Source organism: Diabrotica undecimpunctata, chromosome 10, assembly GCF_040954645.1.
Source record: "Diabrotica undecimpunctata isolate CICGRU chromosome 10, icDiaUnde3, whole genome shotgun sequence".
In the NCBI taxonomy this organism is placed as follows: Eukaryota; Metazoa; Arthropoda; class Insecta; order Coleoptera; family Chrysomelidae; genus Diabrotica; species Diabrotica undecimpunctata.
The window spans coordinates 47387085-47414544 of NC_092812.1; the positions used below are offsets into that span (position 1 = coordinate 47387085).

Consider the following 27460-nt stretch of genomic DNA (forward strand, 5'->3'; position numbering starts at 1 on the left):
AAAAATCATTAACTGAGTCACTATTTTTTGCATTACATATCTTTTATTGACACAAATGTAATTAAAAAGATTTTTAGCATCTTAATATAAACGTACCTTTATTATAGTTTCTCCATATAGTTGTGGTAATGTGGTGTCCAGCAAATCTCTAATAAGCGATGGTTTATTATGTGCTGCTGTATTGAATGCTACCAATGCAACTCTTCTTACGTTTAAGTCTGGATCCTGTAACGTATTTAAGAACTCGCCAATGCATTGTCTCAATAATGGGTCAATTGATGCGGGCTAAAATTAACATCAAAAGTTAGTAATGTATTAACGATGGGTATTTGTTAATATACCATAAGTTAATATTTGATACTACAGAAATACTACTTCAGTTAGATACGTTTTAATGACATTGTTCTTGATTCTCTTTTTAGGTTTTTATATTTGTTATTTGTACATGAATATTTTTTTATTATGAAATGCCCGCTGAAAAGCAACTTCAAAATGATCATTCTGAACTATTTCATCTGAAAAAAGTGAAAAGTTCAAAATTATGAAGCACAAATTAAACTTTTAGAACATAAATTTGTTGCGAAGAAGCTTATATATGCTCAATAGAGGACCAAAAAGAAATATAATTTCAAATAGGACAATTGTTAAAACCAAATTTAATAGAAGAATCATCTCCACCCTTTGCAGCCCAGGTTGCATTGGCTCTTAAAAAAGATAAATAATGTAAAACCAGATTGTGTACTGATTTTCGTGAATTAAACAAATTAATTGTTCCTGAACCGCAAGCTTTTCCGTTAATTGACGAGATTTTGGCTAAAACAAAGAATGCCAGTTCGGATAAAAGGTAAGTATAAGACAATCTTCGTTACACAAAATGGTTATTGGCAGTGGAAATGCTTACCTTTTGGGCTTAAAACATACCCAGCAATATTTCAAAGAATTTTAAGTAGTATCAGAAAACACCATTTAAACTCATTTTGTATAAACTACATACATGAAATTTTAATATTTTCATTATCATTTGAAGAACACTGAAGAAGTTAATGGTTGTTCTTTAAACTTTAAGACACCATTGGAATACAATCCAATTGCATACCGTTTTAACGTGGGATAACTTCTCTGATATGCTTAAAATGATGTTTGATACTAATTATTTGGTCTTATAAAGATATGGCCAGTAATCGCTTTTTGAATTACTACTCGTGCCATTCCACGAGGTTTAAACATAACCTACTCCAATATCTTAGTTTTAGAGTTCACAGACTGACACATGCTCTTCACCTTGAAATGGATTCCTTTTTGTTGTTAAAAGATATCTTATTGCAACACTCATATCCTCTTTGCCTCATTAATCAGTACTTGTTTACTGTTTCATATCAGAGACATACACCAACTTTGGCTGATGTTGGAGAATCAGATGCTTTCACTTCATTCTAGTGTTCCACCTGGGTCTATCTCTGAGTTTTCCCATTACATCTAACATTTATTGCTCTTTGCCTTCCTTTCCTCAATTTACTTACATGTTGAGGTTTCTACGGATTTTCCTTGTTAAGATTGAGATAAATAATGTCAGGTCCATAGAAAAGTTATTCTCCAACACTAAAACTCCTTTATCTACACAGGAAAAAACCTATTTTCTGTTCCACTTCCACCTTTTTCACAATTGTTAGGGTAATAACTGTTACGTAAAAATATGAGTCATATTAAAAACCTGTAAACATGTTTTTTATTCACTAATATGTTGTAGATTGTACGAGATAATTCTAGCAGCTGGCAGAAATTTTACCTGAAAGAAAACCGGTCAGACGATGACCCAGATTTACCTTCTAGTATAAATCAGAGGGATTCTCCTGAATTCTAGGCCAGTTGTGTTTTCATATATAATAATGGATTTTTCATTGAAGGAGTCAGTTAATATTTGATGACCCGCGCCCGCGATTTTAATTGTAGCGTTCGTATAAAATAAATTATGTATTATTAAGTGGTTAAATAAATTAATATAAATTATAGTGCTTTTTAATAAATTAAGATAAGAACATTAAATTAGAATTAATAGACATTATAAATTGAATAAAGACACAACAGTTAAATAAATTCTCATTTCATAACACTTGTAGATCTGCCTGTCTTTAACGGCCAGGTTGGCTTTTTCCATCTCAACTGCCAATTATCTTGGGACAATTACCTAAGAGTACCTAGCATTGATTGAAATTATTTTAATTCCTTCTTAGTAGAATGTTCTTAACACTGAGAATAGTCTCTCTTTTTCTCAAGCCAGACAGCAATTAGGAAACCTACCCCTCCTTTTTTTGTTATTTGGATGAGTACAATACTTAAATTAATGTACTGTTTTACACTTCATATAATGTGTGTCACTGTCTTCAACCGTGTAAACATTCTAGTGATTCCGCATAATCATAGTTTGATTACATCCTTTTATATACAACATCATATATTAAAAATTAATATTTTCATTGAATGTTGGACGGAGTGGGACCAATTCCTTCACAATTGTTGTCGTGAATGTTTTATTTTCTTTCTTATTGTGCATCATTAATAATATATGTATACAACAAATCAAATAATATAACTTTTGCAAATTTTTGCAAATAATTGCCTGACGGCTGTTTTTTCAAGCTTTATTTACCAACTAAAGCTAATTTTATAATTTAAATATACTTGTAATGTAACGAATGTAACGAATGAAAGTATGGTCATTTTTTTGAGATCGTAGCGACATAAAAAAATGCATGTGCGCTGACAGAACATGCATTAACGTTAAAACATGAATTTAATTTCGAGGATTCGAAATGTGTTTCATAAAATCCAATACGTCTTGTATAAATAAAAAGTCTAACATAGATAAACTGAGTAACATTTATTGTTATTTACTGACAAAACATCCAAAATAAAATAAAGATTTGCTTTTACATATACACACCATAATACACCTGCATGCAAAACATGTTGCATACCATCAAGACAGGTTTAATATACTACTTCTATTAATAAAACATGAAGAACACTTAATTACATTTTAATCATACTATTTTTGTTTTTTCTTTCTGTTCTCTATGGATCAGTTAAAACACACCATTAAAAGATGTCACAAACGAAGTTTTACTATCAATAACTAAATTTTAAAATGTATTTTGTTCATTATTTTATATGTTATATTTTACGTGTGTTATTAATGTCGAGTGTCATAGCTTTATAAAAATAATCTCAACGACTAGTAAGTTGCACTGACAATTTGTGATATACTGTAAATATTTACACATTCTTCTAATTACAGTGTCTTGAAGAAGGAATACAAACAATTCCGAAAGCTAGAAAAGTCAAAAGAGTGTTTCTGTAACATCCCGGCCAAACTTTCTGACTGCAGCCCTAATAAACTGTGTTGTTTGTTTATATCGACAGTCAATAATATCCAGTTTATATATATATATATATATATATATACACATATATATATATATATATATATATATATACATATATATATATATATATATATATATATATATATATATATATATATATATATATATATATATATATATATATATATATATATATATATATATATATATATATATATATATATATAATATTAGTGTGTTAATCACAGTTGGTTTATTAAGTTAATAACCAGCTGTGATTAACACACTTTTATAATAATATAAATATGTATATATAAATAATATAAATATGTATAATATAAATATAAATATGTATATATACATATATATATATACATATATATATATATATATATATATATATATATATATATATATATATATGTTAATATATAATAAACGTAAAGGGGTCAGTTATTCAGTTTGTAAACAATACTAAACTTACCTGATCGGAAATGGTAAATTTAACAGCTGTTACTACTGTAGTTCTAGTTAGAGGTGATGGTGAATTTAGTGAACGTTTCAATTTTGGTAGGACGTTTGTAGGATCTATTAATGTTAATTTTCCTAGACACTCTGCCACTACGTTTCTTGTTCCTTCTTCAACACACTCACAGTGTCTGTATAACTGCTGCCAAATTGGGGTGACAAATGGAAGCAGTTGCTGTATTCCGTCTGGTGTTTGCGACAAGCAGGTGATTACCTAATAAAAAAAGCAACGTCTATTTACACCTTGCACCACAAAGTGCCACATTATAGGTGTGTTAAGTTTGTCTTCCTATTAAGACATAAATAAGATACAATATGAATTGCCTTACCTCTTTTAACGAATGCAAAAGCAAGTACTGCCTCCTGGGTTGTTCCTGGCTTTCTTTTAAAATAAATGGTAAATATTGCGGCAAGTTACCAATACATATACTACCAAGAGCATAACTGGCAGCTGACTTGACTTCCTCTGATATAGCGGAAAATGACTGAAATATAACTTGCTTCAAATTTGAAATTGACGTTAAATCGCTAAAACAGAAATCAATATAAGTTTTTAACTGGGGTTAAACAGTTTAACTACTTTTAAGGTACAAATTTTTGCATTTTCGAGCTGCTAGACATATTTTCGTCAATAAAATATTTCTAATCTTGTTATTGAGATTAACTTAAAAATCTTCAAAATGTTCACCATTCATCTCAATACACTTCCCGTAAAATTTTTCGATCAAATTACTAAAGCGAGCAAGCATCGCGAGATCTCCATTGATGACATCTAACTCGATTATTTTCCAATGTTTGAGATCTTCGATGTTTTCGACCTTCACGCAAAAACACATGTTCTTAAGCAAGCCCCACATTCATAAATCCATAGGAGTAATGTCTGACGACCTTGGAGGCCACAATTTGTTTCCACGTCTACCAATCCATCCAGGAAAATGCTGGTTTAGCATAATCTAACTTCGTAAACTCGATCCTGACTGGAAAACTGTTTTTTTTTTTATTAAAAACACAAGTTGTTTTTCATTCGTTTCGAGGTCTTCTAGCATACTGACTTATGTCCACCCCTATTAATTCTAAAAATCATTTGTTTTTAAATTTACATTAAAACTTACATTTTCCTACCAATTTCTCCTACGACCAATAAAGCAAATATTTGTTGTGAGTCTGTTGCTGCTGTTTGAATCTCATTGATAAATTGTGGTACTATTGGGTGAGCCTGTGAATGGCAAGTAACTGTGATGACGGCTACACACTTGGCGAGTGAATAGAATGCTTGCTTGTGAAGAGTAGCTGATGGATTTACTGAGAGATTCGATATTGGCATCAAAAGTAATCTTAATAAATGATCATAGCTCAAGTCTGGAATGTTGCACACGACCAATGACTTGAAGAAGTCCAACATGGACTGTAAGGCGGTACCTGAAACCAAAGTTATTTTGTTTCAATTAAGCAACGTATTCTCAATTTTCGCCAAATAGCTTCATGTGCTTTTGGCTATATAAAAATGTATAATTCTCAATTTTTAGGATGTTCTAGTTCTAGACGTGACAGTCAAGATCATTGCAGAAAAGAAGGCATATTACTCATTAATGACCGACTTAAATCAAAAATACTCTCAATACCAGCAAAAATAAGAGTGTACAAGACAATAATTCGTCCCACAATAACGTATGGAAGCGAGACATGGACTCTGAACCAGCGGGAAACGACAAAATTACTGGTACTGGAAAGAAAGATACTGCGGACTATCTATGGGCCTTGCAGATAAGAGACAACAGGAGAATGGAGAAGAAGACACAATGATGAACTACAGACAGTATATGGAGATGAAAACATAGTACGGTACTTTAAAGCAAACCGAATAAGATGGGCGGGCCACGTACTAATATCGAGTGACGAAAGACTCCTGAACGCCACATTCTGGGAAAGGCCAGATGGCAGAAGGTCAGTTAGTCGCTCAAGAAAGAGATGGAAGGATGCAGTAGCCAGTGATCTACGAAAATGGGAATAAAGCAATGGGAAATAGCTGCTCAGGACGGACAACGATGGAGGCAAATAGTAAACGCGGCCAAGACTCACATAGAGTTGTAGAGCCAAATGATGATAATGATGAAAGATGTTCTACTCGTTCGGATAGTAAAAGTAGGTATATTATTAAGATCACTTTGTATTTTTTTTAATAACTGGTTTTTAGTAACATTTGGTATGGTAAAAAATGAAGACATGTAGAGAGTTACTCCAATGAGTAACTTCTTTACAATTCTAAAATTAAAATTTTATTAGTTTGAATACACTTATTATGTTCAGTTGGACAAGTCGGACGGTAATTGCCGTTTTAGTCTACGCACTTCAAAGACGTTAAGCACATTTAGTTGTCGAGCAAACGCATTAGGATGCACTAGCACTCGTTCACAGTATTTAGCACTAAAACGTTGTATGGCTTTTTTCACGGATTCTAGTGGGATGTCGTGTTGAATCACCTCGTTGGATACATAAAATCACTTTGCATATTTTATAAATTATTGTAATCACAGTAAACATAGTTAGTGAAAAAAATAATCATATTAAGTAAATTAATGAATAATTTAAAAGATTGTCCAAGAATATTCAAAAAACCAAACGAAATCCAGCCATCTCTATTTTGCTGGTGAAATTACTACTCGACGTCGTCGGCAACTAAGGTTTGGACAAGATTTACTATTTTGGTATTGAAGTGTTGTATTTTGAATCGATTTGTTAGTAATATTTTGTCGTGGTGTGTTAAAAATATATAGTCCTCCTCGCAAACGAAATACAAGAAAGCCTCTTAGCGTTGAAGAAATAATTTTAAATGTATTTAAATATGAAACAATACAAAATCCTAGGTTAGTGGTTGAAGATATTGTAAAAAAGTGCGAGCCCGGTAAAGATCCACAATATAAAGTAGATTTAATTGATCAAGCGAAACGCTTGAAATTGGTACATGTTAATATACAAAGTTTAGCGAATAAAATTAATATAGTTGAACTACTATTGTCAAAAAGCAATCAAACTTTTATCTGTGTACCAGAACATTTTACAAGCAAATCAGAAACTCAAAATGTGTGGATGAAAGGTCATCAGTTGGTCTCGTGCTATTGCAGGCAGGAGGCTCAACATGGTGGTTTGGCTATATTTATGAGTAAAAACTCTTCATCTTTCGTATGTAAGAATCTATTGTATCTTTTTGATCTGTCATCAGATTTTCATTTTGAGGGGTCCGCAGTAGAAGTAAATCGGACCACTTGCATTATTTCTTTATACCGCAGATCATTATCATCAGCTAATATCAATATATTCTTTCATAAATTATAACACGTGCGAGATTATTTAATAACAAAATATCATAATGGTAAATTAAATGCGGATCTTAATATTGATTTCCTAAAATCAACCACTGCTAAAAAAAAACTTTTTGACTTATTTAACATGTTCAATTTAATACTCACATAATTATAACGAACCTACAAGAATTGCCCGTTATGCAAATAGAATAACGTATAGCGGAGTTGACTCTATAGTAACAAATATAAGTGAAGCCAAAGCAGTGGTTGATCATATAGGAATATCTTATCATTCGGCCAAACTTATATGCTGGACAGCAAAAAAAAACAGTGTAAATATAATAATAAGAATTTGAATACAAATGCAATAAATGAATTACAGACTAGTCGATGACGTAAATGTAATGTTTGACGATTTTAATTAGTGTCTTGACATTGCTATTCCAAAACAAAAATCTAAAAACAATAAAATTCATTTCTCAAATCATTTAAAAGATGAATCAGAAGATGTAAGAAATTTAAACTGGTTACGTAAACAAATCAATGATTCACAACTTGATTTAAAATACAAAAATAAAAAGAAAATGCTAAATAGACAAATTGTAATGGAAAATAAAAATTATAATGCAGGTATCATTCACAACTCCAGTAATAAAACTAAAGCACTCTGGGCCCTGATTCTATTTCATTTCGATGTCGAAATTTAAAAGCGACTACGCCATGACAGTCGCAATCGCTAGCGATTCTCATTCATTTCGATTGTAGTTAAAACTGGGGATATTTACTTTATCATTTCGACACTGCTGAAAATTTGGGTTGGCCCTGTTGTTTATTGGCTGCACTACGCTTGTTGAATGTTTGTTTTGTTTACGTTACGTGAACGTCTTTTTTTTCTTGTTTGAGTTGTTAAATCATAAATAGTGGCCATTCTCAATTATATTTTGAATTGAAAGAAAAGATGGCAAGAAAAAAAGGCGATGTGGGAGATCCTTAAGTTATAACCACTAAGATTTGACTTAGTGGTTATATTCTAATATATTTTTAAATTTACAGCTTAGTAATACTAACCCTAAACATTTTGGGTACCCTAGAGGCATAAACACCTTCTTCCAAATATGGTTCTAATACCCATATTAAATAATTTGCAGCTTGTTTATTAAGCCGGAATTGCTGCCTAAATTGAGCATCACTTAGTGAAAAAGAATTTTGAGTATCCCGTAACATTCTTCTTATCCTCCGTTATGAGCGTCGGATATCTATCCTCTCAAATTCCTCCAAAACTAGCAAATGTCCTTAAAACACAGCCATATTAATACTTTTTGCCTCAGTTTTCCTTGCAAAAATCAAAACACGGCCTACCTAAACTGAACCTAAGTTCACTTCTCCCAGTCCAGTCAGTCATGTCAGATTAATTTCGACTCGAAATGAAATTTCAACCACTTTCTTGAAGTTGAAATTAATTTCGATAAGTCGAAAATTAGTGACGTCGTTTGGTTAGTTCAGCTGAAATCCACAAGGTTCGCAAAGTAGCATTTCGACGTCGCCATATTAATTTCGACATGTTTTGAGTCGAAATCTCAATTAGAATCAGGGACCTGAATTTTTAGATGTAAATTTTAATCAGCCTATTCTAATGTTTCCCCCAAGTACCAATACCTGTGTTCAAGTCTGTTATGTCTAAATCACTCTGAAAGACCCCTGAGTGTATTAAGTGTCCCTGTGTATATAAAAAATAAAAAAGGATATAAATTAAAAAAAGGAAAAAAAAGCAGAATTAGTAAATAAATCGAATCATGAGTTTAGTTTCTGTTACGATATATCAGAAACTACCACTGGTTGGTCCATTCACCCAAAAAAAAAAAAATTGAACGATTTTAGTTTGAAATTATTGTTGAAACTTACCTTGCAACAGTGGTGATTTCACAAGTACTAAAATCTGTGGCATAATAGTATCATTGATGTTCAGCAAGGCTTTGGGATGATACACAGCAATAGCTTTTAAAATAATAAGGGTCCATTGAGCAATGTGAAGATCAGATTCATCGAGTAACGGTGGTATTTCTACTACAATATGTTTTAACAAATTTTCGTTTAAGTCTTTGTGATAATTTTTGATCAAACAGTCTATTAATTGCAGCGTAGTCAGTTTTAAAGCTCTCTGATTTTTTCTTAAGAATAGTCCTAAGATCGGCATTGCATCCGGCAATATGGGCAACTCAATACCTAAAAAATAAAAAAAATCAAGTTGTACATAATAAAAGTAAGCAGTTCTAAATGTAAGCTCTTCATAAAAAAATAATTAATATTGAAAAACTTAATAAAAAATACTTACTTAAGGGAGACCCAGCTATTTTTGTTAGGGCTTTGACGGTTGTTAGTCTAGTAATCTCATTTTTCAGTCTATCAAGGAACAAAGGTAAGCAATAAGGTAGCTCAGATTTTAAGTGATCACCTAAGTTACAAATTACTTGTCCCATCGTAGATATTGCTTTTTCCTTAACCTCTTGATCTATATCTGCAGTTCTTAAGCGTACTAAAGTACAACTGTAAATGTCTTTGGTAAATGGCGTGAAGTCAAAACCAGAGTTAACGTTCAATGGCCGAATTACTTTTACCAATTCTTGCAGTACATTCAATGCTTCAGCGGTGATCTTGTAAAAATTATCGCCAACGGCACTTATTACTGGAGGTAGGAGAGTGCTGATATATGGATGAAAAACTTGCGGTTGGTGACTGGTTAACAAACAATAGATAAATGACAATGCATCAATCTTCATATTGCTACTAGCATTCTTTTCACTTACAGAGTATAGTATGCCAGGTATCAGGTCCCCAATATGAGTACTCAATGCTCCTGGAAGAACAGTACAAAGTTCCTTTAGTAAATGGAAGCAATCCTGTCTCGTTTTGATGCTTTTTTCACGCATTTGACCCTGTACACCGTTAACAAGCATTTCTATTTGCTGCTGAAGAAGTATCATAGGCGACTCTTCCTCGTCATCCATAACCATAGCATTTGGATCCATGCTTACGCTTACTGTTGATTTAGTTTGTTTAAGAAGAGCTATGTAGGCATGGAAAATATCAGATTTCACGTTTTCTTCTCTTTCTACACAGACAAAAAATATAATTATTGGCATTATAACATTAGAGTAGTATTAATATTTAAAATGACTGTTCTAATTACATAAACATAACTATGTGTGGAGGTTATGTTGATTGTTTGTTTATGTTTTTGTTGGAAGAATTTTTCGAGTTTTAATTAGTTTAAAAGGCGCATTTTATTGTGTAAACAGCTTTAATTGGTTCCGTATCTTGTTTCATATCCATAAAATTGAAATCAACTATGTGATTACAACATTATTTCCTGTTTTTGTGCAATTTTAAAAGCCTGTCAGGCACATGTGACAGAAGCAATAAATCATGCTTCTTTAAGGTACGAAAGTCTTACACCAATGTCTTTGGTTTTCCTTGCGATTATTGCAAGTTTTTATTGTGTAGAAATTGTTCCAATGTAAGAGCTACAGAAATCAGAGCAATAGTGATGCCAAATAGAATAATACGTGTACAAGGATTGTACGCCCAAAATTAAGAATTTGATTGGGCTCTCAGCACGAGTAGATGTTTTGGAGAGCGAAGTTGCATGGATAAAGGACACTACTAAGCAGTCCATGGACATGATAGAACAAATAAAGTCCCTTCGAAGTGAACTGGACTCTTTGAATGGTTCTTTTCAGGCAAGCTGTAATGAACTGAAATCTGAAATATCCAGTCTGATATCAGAGTGCGTCAAACAACTGTCCCATAAAATAAAACACAACTGACCAATCAGTGTTAAGTGAAATAATCGAGAGACAGAAAAGATATAACAACATTATGATTTTTAATATGCCTGAGTATGATAAGGATAACAATTTAAACAAAGCCAGATCCCTCTTATCTGGATTAATGAACTCAGCCATTGATACTGTTTAGGCTGCACAAATTGGAAAAAGAATAAAAATGGATACCGTTAATGTATAATTGTTCTTCAATTAACTTGTAACCATCAGGACTTTCTGTCAATACTCAGAAACAGAATAAATATTGAAAGGTCATTAAAGATTTTTATCGATTCAGATCTCACCCCACACCATAGCAGATTAAGCACTATCAAGAGTGAACTTAAGGAAAGAGAGAGAAAAGGCGAACAAAACTTATTTATCACGTACTTAAATGGAACTCCTAGAATAATGTCAAAAAACTAACACAGTCCTCACCTGGACTTTATTTTTTTTTATAGTAGTTTATTTATGAATGTATCCAATTCTCATTGCAGTATTATCATATTAAACAAGATTTAGTTGACATATAACTATGCCGATGAAGAGCTGCAGTTGTTTGACCTCAACATATATAGAACTGATCGCTCCAGGGAAACATTCTCAAGAGATGGTGGAGTCCTTATTGCGGTTCATAAGAGCTTAAGCAGGATATATTTAACAGTTAACCAGACAATCGAATAACTTTTTGTCTTGGTGACTGAAGGTGCAAATCAGTTTATTATAGGAACAACATATTTTCCACTAAAGTCTTCATTTGACAAATATTCCGTAATTTGTGAAACGTTAGAACAAATAGCTGAAGATTATTAATCTGCACACTATTATCTAACTACAAGTTAACAAACTGTGAATGGTTTTTAAATATGTGCTCTACAACAATTCCTCTGCCAGCTGCCACAGCATCTGAGGTTGAAACCCTACAGGTTGTGTCTGAAATGTGTACATACCACAATTTGTTTCAGTCTAACACTATTGTGAATACAACTGGTAATATTTTCAACTTGGTGCTGGTTGATGATGCTGATGTAACTGTGTCCAGGGCAGATGAAGCTCTTTTGAGGTAAGGTATGCACCACCCACCCTTGGACTTTGAGAAAAAGATGACCAAAAGGTGCCTCAATAATAGTGGTTTGATAAGTGATGGTTTCTATAGGGACTTTAAGTCAGCTTACTATGTGAAAATAACTGATTTTTTGTCACAGTTCTGTTGGGATTATTTATTTTTAGTAAAATCAAATTGTAAATATTTTTTATAATATAGTTTACTTAGCTATAGAATTATTTATTCCCCTAAAAAGGTATTCAAAACGTAGATTCCCTTCTTGATTCTCTTCAGAGTTGAAGGACCTAATAGTTGAGAAAAAGAAAGCTCACAAAAAATATCTTTTACCTAAATCACTTCTGGATTATTGGACTTTTCTCAGCTGAGGGCTGTAAATTGTTAAAAGCTGAAACTTACAGAAATCATATTCATTGAACAGAATTATCACTAGAAAATAATTTGAAGGGATTTTGGTCGTTTGTGAATTCACGGAGGGGAAAGCCTTCCTTGCCCGCTGTGTTGAGGTATGGTGGTGTTGACTCCAGCCACGGACCAGATATTGTAAATTTTTTTGCAGAATATTTTTCTACAGTCTATTCCAATGAAATATGTGTCATTAGAACTGGATACGAATAAGGGTCCTGGTCCTGATGGACTGCCTTTTATATTATCCAGACCTCTTTTTCACATTTTTAATCTATCATTAAATAAGGGCGAATTTCCAGAATTCTAGAAAAATAGTTTTTAACACCTGTTTTTAAAGCGGGAGATAATTCATTGGTGAATAATTACAGGCCCATTAGTATAATTAGTGAAATACCAAAGTTATTTTAATGTTTTGCTTGTGACTATCTTAAAGTTTTTCTTGAAAAACAGCTAGTAGACCAACAATTTGGATTTCGGAATAGCAGATCAACCGAATGTATTATACTAGTGTTTATGACTTCCTGAGGAAGGCCTTGGAGAGGGGATGTAGGGTACATGGACTATACACTGATTTCTTTAAGACCTTTGATCGGGTCAACCATAATATTTTAATATTTAAACTTAAAAAATAGATGTTAATGGTCCACTTCTTGGATGGCTGAGAACATACTGTATTGACTGAGTTCAGATGGTGCGTATCAGGGATTTTGTTTCCAGTGAGATTAAGGTTCATTCAAGAGTACCGCAGGTTTCTCATTTGGGGCCCCGTTATTTAATATATATTCATCAATGATATACACCACTGCTTCCAGCACAGTTCACCTCTTCTTTTTGCAAACGGTCGTAAGTTCTACAAAATTATCACTAATACAGAAGATTGTGTTAATATTCAACACGATCTTGATCGGTTGAGTGAATGGTGTGTGTTAAATGCCATGCCCCTGAACGCGTCCAAGTGTCATGCTCTTTCTTTTTGACGATCGCGAGACCCAATGGAATATAATTCTAATATACAGATCATTCTTGTTGACTGGGTTACAGACATTCGTGATCTGTATACCTTTCGAAATAAATCAAGTAAATTATGATCAAAGTGAAACCCAACTTGGTTTTCTCTCATTGTATGACCGACGATTAATTAAAAAATGCAAAGATGCGTTATGGCATAATTATTCTTAATATAATTAATATCGAGCACCAAGATAGGCAAATATTCACCCAGATCTAGATTTTTTTGCACCGAAGGCCGAATTCATTTCTGGACTCAGGCATGTGTTTATTTGAGTGGCTGTGAAATGGGTAGTCATCATTTTGATGGGTAAAACTAAATTATGTGATTAAGTTTTGATGTATATAGTTTATTTTGTTTTATTGCATTTTAATTAGCACAAATATACATTGAAAATTTCTTTTAAATAAGTATATTGGAATATAACTATTGTAAACATTGTTGATCTTACTGGGCAGCAGCCCGTTGAAAATAAATATACATTGTTTTATGATCTTTCTTTTACTCAAATATCCCTGTTTACAACTACATAATGTCTTTTACCACCGTATTTTATTTACCTTTAAATCTAGCAATTAAAGCAGGTGACAAAACTTTATAAAATTCGGATAGCAGTTCGTGACGCGTTGAAATAATAGCTTCTAGACATTTCGCAGCGGATCGTCGCACTTTCCAGCTCATATCGTCATCATCGCTATATTCATCATTTTCTTCATCCTCCTCATCATCGTCATTTGGGTCATTTTGGCCGTTGGCACTTTCATCTTCATCATAGTTGTAGTTAGGATCATATACCATATATTTCAAGCATAAATCTGTTATCTATATAAAAAAAAGTGAAACAAAAGTATAAAATACAATAAATTTTAATGTTTTGACTCATTATTTTGATTTAAATTTTATCACTTGATCCCAAATATGTAAAAAGGCATTACAGGAAATACTTTCGATAACTTAATGAACAAAGACTATCCCAGAGAACTAGGACAACTAGTGGTGACACTAACAGCAATGATGGTCACAATAATAGATGCAAGTGTGGATAGTGAGTGATTCATTATGTGCAGACATCACAATTGATGACCAACAAGTTAAGTGGGAAAGTTCCCGGGGTTTGGCTGTAATACCATAGTAGTTAAAAAACTTAACAATGAAGTAAAAACTTTTGAGATTTTGGTGTCATTTTAAATCTTACTTTGAACCCCACATATTATTGGATAAAAGTTTGATCAGAACAAATTTTGTCGTATGGGCATGGTTTGGGGCACATACTTGAGGCAACAAGAATGTGAGGCACATACAGAAACAGCACAATGGACAAAGACACTAATGCCAGATGTGAAAGAGTGGTATAAATGTAGGTTTAAAAGAACAAATTACTTTTTTACACAATTCCTGACCTGACACGGCTCATTTAGGTCTTTACTGAAAGAAAAACTGAAAACGATTTATGTATAGAATGCGGAGTGCAAGACGACGCAGAGTATTGCGTATTCTATTACAACGTTTTTCACGATAAACAAAAAGATATGAGATCCTTCTCACCGTCGGCATTACTGACATGGAGTAGAGAGAGGGTCAGCAGCGGGCAGCTAAAGTACGTTTGCTATGAACACGTACCGCGGCTGAAAATAAGGGGGTTTTAGTGGGTAAGCAGTCGCGTCCTCACGATCGATTGAATTTCGAGCGAGCGGTGTGAGGGTTGGTAGGGTGTTGTCGGCATAAAGAATATTGGAATTTCAGGGTTCAATACTAATTTTATTTTTGATTTATATTAACGACCTTCCAAACATGGAACATAAGGCTAAGTATACATACACTCTTTGCAGATAACACTACAGTGAACTTCGCAGCTGATAATATTGAGGATGTGCTGAAGGGTTCTATGGTGACATGACACATGACTTACTGCAAATAGGTTGGTTCTGAACAACAATAAAACTAAACAAGTGATTTTCACGATGAGAGATGTGATTGATATTGGAGTGATACGTCCATGTTACACTCATATCTTTCATAGTCTTTCCTTGTATAGGATCTGGTTTAGGATTTAGAGAGGCCTGCCGTCAGCCTTATAAAAGACTGAGAATTCTTACTGTACTGGCACAGTACATTCTAGAAAACCTTAGATTCATAAAAAGGAATATCAGTCTTTATTTGCAAAATAGTCATCAGACCAATAATGACATAGGCAGCAGAAATACGATCTGACACAGAGAGGACAAAAAGGATTTTAGAAACAGCAGAGATGAAAACAGTTAGAAAAATTGATGGGAAAACACTATGGGACAGAGCTAGAAGTACAGATATGCAGTGGAGAACATCAAGGACTAGGTAAGACATAGAAGAATGGAATGCAACGATCATATAAGCCGAATGACAACAAATAGAGTAGTAAAGACGGTTCCCCAATAGGAAGACGATCAGTAGGATGACCACGAAAACGATGGAACTACGACTTAATGGAGGCACATTGAAAAACAGACAGAGTCATGTATACATAAAAAGAAGAAGGCGAATATCTACAACATAATTTTAATTTTAATTGAGGTGTTGTACATATTTGACGTGTGTAAGATTTTATATTTTTCACATGAATAAACAGTATCGAGAATTCAATAAGCTGACGAATCTTCCTTAGAAGTGGGATAATTTGGTTTTATATTTATTTGTTCAAAAGTTTAAAGAATTTTTTAAATTTTACCATCAATAAAAAAGTATCTGAACCTATTTTATACCCAAACTTATAAATAATATACAAATAATTATGCTCAATTATCCAATGTTTCTTCTTTTGGTAATATTTATATTAAATATCCTTACCGATAAAATATTCTTGGTGATCTCTTTGGGACATCTATTAATAAAACTCTCGAATGCTTGTAAACAGAATTCACGTAGCTCATCATCATCAACCTGACTACATTCCAAAATTAATGGAACAAATTTTTCAATGTGGTCTCCAAATTTGTGCCCAGATTGGCGACTACAAGAGAAAAGTTTATTAATAAACATTATACTCGTATGTTAACTCAATTAGCTTAAACTTAAGAATATACTTACCACACAGCAGCAATACATTGCACATAAGTTCTGACCTGTGAACTATTTTTGTCAGAATACAATCCATCATACAAGTGATCAATTAGTTTAGTATATAAAGCATGGCTGCAAGAAAGTACTAAGTTACTGCAAGCACTAATAGTGCGTTTTCTGACAGCTTGACGTTGAGAGCACAATTGAGGCAGTAGAGCTTGTAATATTGAACCATGAAAGGCTTGCAACACTGGGCCAAAACGTAACAATAAATCTGTTATAATATCCAAAGCTTCCAGTTGAACCGACACATCTTCTTGCTATAACAGGTAATAATTATTATTAATCAAAGTATTAGGCATATACTAGGTATTTAAATTAACAATAATAATTCAATGTACTTAGAGCAATGATAACATACCCAGCTAGACAAAGATTAGTAGGCATGAACACTTAAAATGTCTTACCAATGTATTTATCTAAAAGTACCTAATACTTATTTTTACTGGAGTATGTGGCGAGTATAACCTAACCTTCAATTTATTTCTGTTTTGGTATTAGATTCAGTGAAAGTAAATTTTGTTTCTTCGTAATAACAATAAGAAAGCTTATATTATTGTGTTGAATATTATTATGGTGTTGAATTGCTTGGTAAGTATTTGCTATTAATTAATTGTATTATACATGTCCATATTATGAATAAAATAATATAAAATAAAGTAACATGTACTCGTACATATATGTAGTTTATAAGGTTATAGCAATAACTGACGAAAGCTTTTAAAATATGTTGTTTGAGAAGTAGTTGTTAAATCAGAATTAGATAAAATCTAAATAAGATATTGCTGTAATTAAATTTGTTCTAATTGTAATTTTCTTTTTCAGTGCAATGGATTCGATATAGAAAAGAAGGCTACTACAATTGTTAAGGAAGACATAGACATTACAGACGAATAAGATGAGTCTGATACAGATGATTTTAGTAATGATGAGGATATCGTTCTAATAAATGAACTATTTGTGTATATAATTATTTGTTTGCCAATTTAAAGTGTATGTAATAGTTTTTTAGTTTTATTAAGACTTTTAAAGGTTGTGCGTTATAATTTGTAATTTAAAATGTACAGTTCTACAGATTCTGCGGAGGAAGTTAAATTACCCCAAAAAAGCAATAAAAATATGTTAAATTCAGAACACACAAAATCCCATGTGTGGATTGGGCAAGGGCAAAAAACTTACTACAGTACTAGGTATACTTTGTAGTACCTACTACATCATGAAACAAAAAGAAAATAAAATACTGGCTACACTCAAAAGATTTTCATTTCGATATGTTGGAAGTGGAAATTTTGCAATTAGTGGCCCTCCTTAAACCAGACTTTAATAAATGTGTCGTAGACCAAATGGCAAGAGTACAAAATAAAACTGTCTTGCGTTTACCACCGTGTCATTGTGAACTGAATGCAATTGAGTTCATATGGGCTGATGTTAAAAATTTTGTTGCTGCCAACAACAAAACTTCTAAATTCGCACATGTAAAAAAACTCTTCAATGAAGCCCTAAACATCACCCCGGAAAATGGAAAAAATGTGGGAAACATGTTAAAAATATAGTAGAAAATAAGTTCTGGGAACTCGATAATATTATGGAGGTCATAGTGGTACCACTGATTATAGAAGTTGGTGCTAATAGTGAGAGTGACAGTTGCAGTTATTCCTCATCGGAGTAAGAATACTTTAAATTGTTTGTATTTTTTTAAAACTTATCGACATTGAAGAATTAACCATTTACACTAAGTACTGAGATAAATTTAGGATGATAATTTGATTTATTCTTCTGAAATTGAGTTTAAGATAACATTGGATGAATTTTTGAAACTTTAGAAACTTGTTTAGGGACAATGATTATTTTTGAGTGTCAATGTAAAAACCTTGATAAATGTTATCATATTTTTATGGATAATTATTCTAACAGTTATGATCTCTCTAATAAGCTTCTTATAAGAAAAACTCATACTACTGGTACACTATGACGCAATCGTAGAGGTAATCCAACTGATATCACCAAAGCCAAATTAACAAAAGGAAAACATACATTGTGGAACAGCCAAATGGAATAAATTCGATAATTATTAAATGTGGACGTGTTTTCATAAAAACGCTGGGACATTGGTATTTTAGTTGGTCGATTGGTATTTTAGTTGTGTAACAGTGGTGTTTCATGTAACAGTGGTCAATACCAACTTTCTTATGTCAAATAAAACACCCTGTATATTATTCAATTTTTGGATTCCCCAGAATATTCTAGATATATTTCATGTACAATGTCATATACCTATCTTTAATTGTTTTGGAAATTTTAAGTGTTTTTCAATTTATTGTAAGTCTTGATAATGACAAAGTAAGCAAAAACTATTTAAAGTTTCTTTTTACTGATTTGAAATAACAAAAATATGTTTACAATAGTTTTGTTTATTTTAGTCAAAAACGCATGATAGTTGGTAGAGTCCATTTGTGTGAATAGTGGGGTCCATTATACAACATGTAAAACTTTCAATTTTATTAAAATCTATAACAAGGATATTAACTAATAAAATTTTATTTAATTTCAAATGTACAGAAAATTGTTAAAATAAATAAACTCTGTAAATCGATGATTGTAAAAAAAATCATGAATAAACAATAAAATTATTTAATTCAATTACTGTACAACCTTTTTTTATAATCGTGTTGTTTATTTTAGTCTAAAATGATTGACCTTAGCAAATTGGTTTCTGTCAACATGACAGTAGTTGCCAGTTATTTGTACAAGGCAATCGTTTGAATTTCGTTAATTTCATATCAAAACAATGGTACATTTAACAGAAATGCACAAAATAACAATTCTACAGATGATTGGTAATGGAGGCAACACATGAACACAAATGGATGTTGCTAGCTTATTTCATGAAATATTTCGAAATGTACTGCCTGTATCCCAAGTAACAATTAGTAAAATAGAAAAGCAGTTAAACGAGCTTGAACATGTAAGGCATATAAAAAAAAGCAGCTGCCAATTCAATAAGTGATGATGCCAAATTGGATATTATGCTTGAGTTTGAGGAAAACCCACATACTTCTAGTTGAAAAACAGCCCCAATGTGTAATGTTAGCTATTCATCGATTATTTGAACATTAAAACAAAATAAAATACATCCCTATTAAATGATATTAACTCAGGAACTCATGGAAGATGACTTTGATAGGAGAACATATTTTTGTGAGTAAATGATTGCAATGTTAGATAACAATTTGATCAAGATATAACATGTTTTGTTTTCTGATGAGTATACCTTTACAGTTCATATGCATGTTAATCAACAAAATTGCTACTATTGGTCTAGGGAAAATCCTAACCAGATGAGAGAAGAACATATATAATACCATGAAAAGGTTAATGTATGAGTAGGAACTGAAGGAGACCATATCATAGGACTCTTTTTCATTGATGGCAATGATTATTTAGCACTTCTCAAAAATAGTATTATACCAACTTTGGCAAACTTATACCCTGATTCAGCAAACCCACCAGTTCCAGCGAATGATATACTTCCAGCAAGATGGAGCCCCACCCCCCACCAAATCAATGTTCAGCAGTACCTAAACCGAATATTTCCAAATTGGTGGATCGATAGAATGGCCAGAACAATGACCTGATCTGACACCATTAGACTTCTTATGGGAATATGTGAAAAATATTGTATACAAAACTTAAACCCCTTGACTTAGCTGACTTAAAAAGACAAATAACACTTGTGATTAAATCAGTCATGCCTGAGATGTTGAGTAACAGAAGAAATTTAAATGTAAACAAAGAGAAGACTCAGATAATGAAAATATCAAGGAAACAAGCGACTGAAGATCAAATAGAAGTAATGATAGACCAACAAAAAATAATACAGACAAATTCATACAAATACTTAGGAACAGTAATCAACAACAAATGAGACATCGAGGATGATCTTAACAATAGAATGGAAAACACAGGAAAACTATTTCAAACACTAAATAGAGGATTCCTTAATAACAAAGAAATATTAACAAAGACCAAGATGACAATATACAAAACAATATATAGACCTACAGTGACATATGGAGCAGAAAATTGAATATTAAACAAAAGACATCACAGCATAATTCATTCAGCAGAGATGAAATACCTAAGAAGAACGATCGGAGTAAAAAGAACTGATATAATCAGAAATAAAGAAATGAGAGAAAGACTCAAAATCAAACCAATACTCAATTCAATCAAGGAGAAAAAATCGGCATGGTTCGGACATCTAACCCGGATGGATAATAATAGATAAGTAAAAAGAGTGTGAAACGCCAAACCAATAGGGAAGAACAGAAGAGGAAGACCCATTACAGAATGGAACAGTGACATCTCGCAGATACTGTAGAGTAAGGGTAAGACTTGGTAGGAAGCAACACAGATGGCATCCAATAGGAAGGAATGGAAAAAGTTCGTTAAGAGCTATGACACCTCACAAGAGTGTAAAATATTGTAATTTAATGAATTGTATAATAAACGGCCCAACACACCGAAAGGTACAAATGAATCTACTGATTAAGTAAAGTAAAGTTCATTAAAAACCATATGCATTTTTAAAAGTCAATATTTTTATTCATGTCTGCCAATGTGTTAAATGTAACTATTATACTTACACGCTCAATTGCGGTGGTCAATCTACCCGTGATTCTTTTACAAATATTACCAGAGAGACCACCAGATGCTTGAGGAAGTTCAGCAATTACTGTTTTGAGACCAATGCTTGAAATATCTCTCAGTTGTTCTTTATCAGAAACCATATTTGTACATAAAGATTCAACTATGGTTTCCACTTGATACTCCTTGACTTTGTTGACTAAAGGACCCAAACTAAAACACATAAAAAATTGTAAAATATATCATTTTATTTTAAATTTCATATTTGTTTTTTGTTTCTTATTTACTGTAAATAAATATTTATTACAAATATTGTCTAAAATACTTCTTTGTGAGCAGGCCAAGATCCACAACGGATTGTCGAGCCACTTATGATGATGATTGTCTAAAATATAAACCTACATACAAATATACACACTGCTAGAAATAGAATGAAATAGGAGACTACAGTGGTGCATTTAGGTTGATTACACATACAAAATCATCAAAATCATTTATTTACAGATATGTTTAACAGACCTGTAGAACTGGTATTTTCCGAAGTGAGCAATATCAACAGTTGAAGGGATTTGTTAAAGAAAGAAAATTATTGACAAATTTGATGCCACATGTTAGTGAGATTTAGGAACATGCAGGAATTGATTTGTTGTAGTTGTCACAAAGTTTGGGCCACTTCCTGGGCTGAGAAACAAGATGAAAGAATTCAGCAGAGTAAAACAGATATAATCATTTGAGAAAGAAATCAATAAAAAGAAAATATTAGACTGAATCATTAAAAAAATCTTCTATTAATATATGATATATAATTATCTTTCGACTGTTGGATATTGAACATTATTATTGAAGTTTAGAGAGGTTAACAGTATCACAATACTTCCAAAAAGTCATGAAAAAGATGTTTTAAACTGTTCAGTGGTACTGATTATTATTATTTGCAGTATTTATTGTTGTTGTATTTGTTAGTATTTTATTCCCATTAAATAAATAAATTAGTAATATTAGGCATTATCCTAGATCTATTTTTTACTAGTCTGTCTTACCATTTCACAGCCAAATTTTGAACCTCTCCATTTTTATCTTCAAGTAACTTTAGCAACATCCGCACAACTTTCCTCTCAGAGTCATCATCTAACTTAATGCTGTCTTTCTGGAGTTCAGTCATTAGATCATTGGTTGCCATGAACCGAAAATCTTTATCTGAAGATGTCATCTGTAAAGAAACAGATCCTTAATACAAGAAAAGATTGATTTTTTTTAATGTTCATCAACTAGAGATATAAATATAAAACACTATATACATACCTTGACCTCAGTTTAAATAAATAAATTTATAAACCAAAAATATAAAAGTAAAAAAACTAGAGAAAGCATTGATTAAATGTGAGAAAACTTTGTAAAGAAGTCAACTTGTTATGGAAATAAAATAAACAGGACTGAATAATCAAAGATCAATTTGCAGATGAAATTTATAATATACCATATTTCAAAGGATTATTATTAGAGCAATAGTGAAATAAAAAGATACACATATGCTTACAGTGTCTTCCAAGATTAAATTTAGCATAGAGTTAAAGATTAATTTATATAAATATAAAATCAATCAAGTATTTAAAATGTTGCACAAATCAGTTCAATTGTGCTATTTTATATTAGGGTTACAATATGAGTATAGAGATAGTTAGGAACCCAGATTACCACAAAATCATTAATATTTATAACTAATTGGTGACAAATTCAAATATTTCGTTGAGCTAGATTTATTTATTAATTTGTTTCTTTGGGGTGAAATGTCAAATTTTAAAAATAAGTACATACTGCATAATTATACTTTACCTTTTCTAGTAAATTAGCTATTTGATAAGACACACTAGCCATGGTTGTATAAAGACTATTACGAATATAAAGGACCGAAAAGAAATAAAATACAATTAAAAATTCTTAGTAAAAAAGTATAACCACCTTTTAGGTTAAATTAAAAAAAACGTAAATTTTACATAGCACAAGTTGTTGGGATTTTAATATTTAACTGTTATAAACAATTTTCATTATTACAAGTGATATCTATATTTTGTATATATATTTATCCAACAATTTTATCGGAAAATGCGTAAAATTTACAGCTTTTAACACAGACACAAAAACCAAGGATTTATTATTATATGTTATTGAAATTCATTGAATCATTGACAGAACGACAGAAGAGAAAAGCATAGTTGGTTTTACTGATAATGTTGAATGTTGGTAGCTTTGACGTTGTCACAATTTTTCACGAGGGACTCTTATTTGAATCCATGACGTTATCGGATAGATATTTGATGTAATGTTCTGTGTTACAGATAAGCAAACTGTCAATCTGTGTATAATCGTAATCGTAGGCATAGTACATAAAAAGAAATAGGTACGTTTTTACTGGAGCGTTTATTGCGATCATCGCTGAGCGATCGTCGATCGTTATCTTTGCTATTATACGCGATGATCGCGGTGTACCGCTTGTGTGGTCTGTTACGGCCAAGGTTAGTAGATCTACTAGTACTAACCTTGTGTTACGGCCGGCGCCGTTTTGACTGAAGTGAAGCGTCTGTCACTGGAGTCGCTAGCGTCGATCGTTGGCGACTGGGAGAACAGACACAGTCGCAAACGCTGAGCGACTATATTGGCTAGTGCATGTGAGTTTTTTATTTGAGAGATTCTCTTCTGGAGACACTGGATATGGAATACAGTTTGTAGACGACTTTTTCATATCCTGTTTTACTAAACTTAACAAAAAATTAAACTGTAGTTCATTCAAACAGAAGAACTGTGGAAACTTAAGACCACCATCTCCTAATAAGTGGTTGTTCATCAAAATTTTGAAGTATCCTTCATTCTATTATGTTATTCACCCTAACTTCTCATACCCTTTCGTATAATCGAACACAGTATTCCGCCGTGTCGTTAACTCCGCAGTCAACGTAGTGCTGTTTTCTTGCTTGCTTCCCTATCATTACCAGGTAGGCTCTGAAAGAGCCGCGTCCCGTAAGGAACTGTGTGAAGAAGTAGTTAGTCTCTTATGACCTTGTCCTACCCAGTCTCTCACGTCGATATTGAGTGTTCTTGTCCATTCAGCCTGTTCGTTCTCCCAGTCTGACGACCCTCAGCAGAGCCTTTCTCTGAGCTTTCTCCAGAATTCTTCTGTATTTTTGTTTATGCATTACCTGCTGCCATACTGGTACCGCGTATAGTATGGTGGAGTGGAAAAATTTCATGAGAATTCTCATTCTTCTTGTCCCAGACCTCCTATGCTTGGCATTATCTTTGTTAGCGCTGCTGTTCTTTGATCGGCTTTTTTTGCAGCATATATTATATGTTCACCGAAGCTCTGTTTGGTGGCCAGTATTACATCCAGATATTTGACTTTCTTGACAGGTAGAGGCAGGTCGGCTCTGCCTTAATAAATGAATATATACCAGAGATAGGAATAGGCGGGTGAAGAGTAGCACTGGCCCTACTATCTTTCTTGTATATAGTTGGACTAAGAAGTCTACTGTACTAGCGGTATAAAGGGGATATTCTTAATATGCTGATAACATGGAGAGACGAGTAGTCCAAGAACAACCGAAGGGAAGAAGTCGAGGATCATCGAGGGGATCACTAATCTAATGGACGGATGCAGTCGAAAAATTAGTAAAAACGAACTTCATCAATGCGGTATGTGCACTCCAGAATATGATATGGAGAGACAACATGAAATGAGCAACACGATTCTTGAAAGAACCACGAAGAAAGGTTTATTATAATACCGTGTTATATTCTAAACACATCCTATTTTTTAAGATTCTCATGGAATTACTTTGGTCGAATATTTAGGAAAGACATAAACAATAAATGGCAAGTATTGTCGATGTCGATTTGTAACCAAGTAAGTATTCATAAAATGCCTTTGAATTTGAAAACAAGTTTAATAACTGCTTTAAAAGTTGCCCATAAGGCCTACGTAGTATAGTAATTGAATTATTAGTAAATAATCAGGGATCTTTTACAAATTGTAATAAATTAATTCATAACAGTCTAGGTTATATTTATTTAAAAACGTCCGAAATGACGTCATGCTCTCATGACATTTACCGAAAGTTACCTACTTTACCGACGGCGACCGAGGATTTAGATTGTTTCTTTTTGTGAAGTGTGCTTGATGCTTTAGAGATAAATTAATACAACAATAAAATGTAAAGAATTAAATTTAAGGAAAAACAGAAATGGGTCGGTCAAAATTTCCCGGAAAACCATCTAAACATATACATAGAAAGAGGGTAAATGTTCTTCCACCAACAGGGGAAATAACCAACATTGAATATAATACTTCAGTGATAGTTGGTTCTGTTGTAGAAAACAAACAGGTAAACATTTATATTTTGCACCTTTTCAGCATAATTAGAACGAAGTAAGACAAAGAAATAATGAGAATTTAAGTTAATAAAGGTTATCGAGAAAGCAGAGCTAGAAATAGATCAAAATAAAACAAAATCATATGATATTGAATAGATTGGAATAGAATACAACATCAGATGTTAGAGAGAAATTGTTTGTTTACATTGAAGACTAAGTTGGTCATAAAATGAAATACAAACAATTTTTGGTGTCGAATATAAAGATAAAATATGATTTTACACTATTTTATTATGATCTTGGCATATATGTTCATTTATTGCACCCAGAAAATATTAATTTATGGTGACTGAGCTTTTTTTCTTTAATATGAATATTGTCAATAAAATAAATGAAAAATAAATGTAAATGAAATACATGTGATGTGTTTAAATTCTCGTTATGAGATGGCCTAGTTTGTTTTCATTTGATAAGAATTAATATTTCCTGTTTTTAGGATGAAGACTTGACTGAAAGTGATAGTGAAAGTGCACCCCCTGAAAATGCTTTAAAAAAAAGTGTTTCAATCCGAAGAAGACTGACTAGGAAGAGGAACTTAAATTCCTCATTAAGAAGTAAAAATGTAACTAAACGAACATTGTTATCAAAAATGTGCACTAAAAGTTCTGTAAAAACAAAATTAAAATCAACCTTAAATCAAAAAGCAGTACATACTTGTAATGGATCTTGTTGCAATAAAGTCTCAAAAGAATCCACTAATCTTGTTGGAAAATTTGTGTTGCCAACAAGAAGTGTTCATTCTTCTAGGGTAATAAAACCAAACAAAAGATTTATTAGTGATATCAACGAAGCAGTAACTTTGAAAAAGAAGGTCTCAATTGTTAAAAGACATTGTGTCAAGCAGGAAGATGATAAGTCTAAGTTTATGGAATCTGGCAGCTTAAATGGTGATAAAACAACTTTTACAAATGGACATAGGGTAGTATTAAGACAAGCCAGGCTTAAAATTCCCAATCAGATAGGATTACAAGGCCCCTTTTCAACAAAACCTAATTCATCTCCAGGTGCAGTTACATGTGGTGTATGTGGAGCAATTCGATTTTACAGGTATTCTACATATATTTTTAGTTTAGTTAGTAAACATGCATTATTTTCAATTTTCTATTATTAATCGCTGTTGACAATCCCTTTACAAAGTTATCTACAGTTTTATTGTTATGAATCATCTATTCACATACAAATATTAACAATCTTAAAAAAGTCATAAGTTTTCTTCTCAGTCCCAGTTCATATTCTAAGTGAAAAGGCAAGCTAGTTTTCAAAGAACAGCCCGTAGTACTAGATCTGCTATATTTCTTTCCAGTTCTTCTATATTTACAAATTGTTTTAATATTTCAAAAGTTATAATATTATAATACTGTTGCAATTGTAAGTATATAACTTTATAAAAAATCTTGTTTATATCCTGCTTTACAAGGCAGATTAGTTTTAGATGTGTAGTAATGATCCATTTGTAAGTAAAATACTTGGAATGAGGCGTGTTGATGTGCTATATCAGAAAGCATATTAATTTTAGAAGAAAGGCTTCTAATACTATATCAGCTGTATTTACTTCCAGGTCTACTGTCTTTAAAAATGGTTTTTTTTAATGTTTTACAAGTGATTATATATATATATATATATATATATATATATATATATATAGTATTGTTCCAATTGTAAGTGTAACTTTGAAAGATCTTTGTTGATATTTTACATCAACCTACATGATGTATTAAACAGTCATGATCTCCTAAACAACCTTGCTGATGTCCCACATCAGAATGCATGCTAGTTTT

At 32.2% G+C, this 27460-nt stretch overlaps 2 protein-coding genes across 3 annotated transcripts in view; one reads left to right on the forward strand and one right to left on the reverse strand.

Moving 5' to 3' along the window:
* The window catches only part of Cand1 (Cullin-associated and neddylation-dissociated 1), a 30542-nt gene extending 7084 nt beyond the window's left edge, over positions 1-23458 (reverse strand). Inside the window, exons 1-12 of the mRNA XM_072545795.1 lie at positions 23091-23458; positions 22298-22467; positions 21257-21470; positions 16578-16870; positions 16338-16500; positions 14075-14336; positions 9546-10322; positions 9116-9436; positions 5024-5330; positions 4241-4439; positions 3868-4125; positions 97-285 (exon numbers count right to left, since the gene is read on the reverse strand). Coding sequence (XP_072401896.1) covers positions 97-285; positions 3868-4125; positions 4241-4439; positions 5024-5330; positions 9116-9436; positions 9546-10322; positions 14075-14336; positions 16338-16500; positions 16578-16870; positions 21257-21470; positions 22298-22467; positions 23091-23132 — 3195 coding nt within the window. The 5' untranslated portion in view covers positions 23133-23458. The remainder of the gene's footprint in view (positions 1-96; positions 286-3867; positions 4126-4240; positions 4440-5023; positions 5331-9115; positions 9437-9545; positions 10323-14074; positions 14337-16337; positions 16501-16577; positions 16871-21256; positions 21471-22297; positions 22468-23090) is intronic.
* A 1938-nt stretch (positions 23459-25396) lies between these two features.
* trx (histone lysine N-methyltransferase trithorax) overlaps positions 25397-27460 on the forward strand; it is a 41096-nt gene continuing 39032 nt past the window's right edge. For both annotated transcript variants that reach the window (XR_011952099.1, XM_072545759.1), the window contains exons 1-2: positions 25397-25633; positions 26119-26729. Coding sequence is in view for 1 of the 2 variants with exons in the window: in XM_072545759.1 (XP_072401860.1) it covers positions 25493-25633; positions 26119-26729 (752 nt within the window). In the remaining variant the exon portion in view is untranslated. The remainder of the gene's footprint in view (positions 25634-26118; positions 26730-27460) is intronic.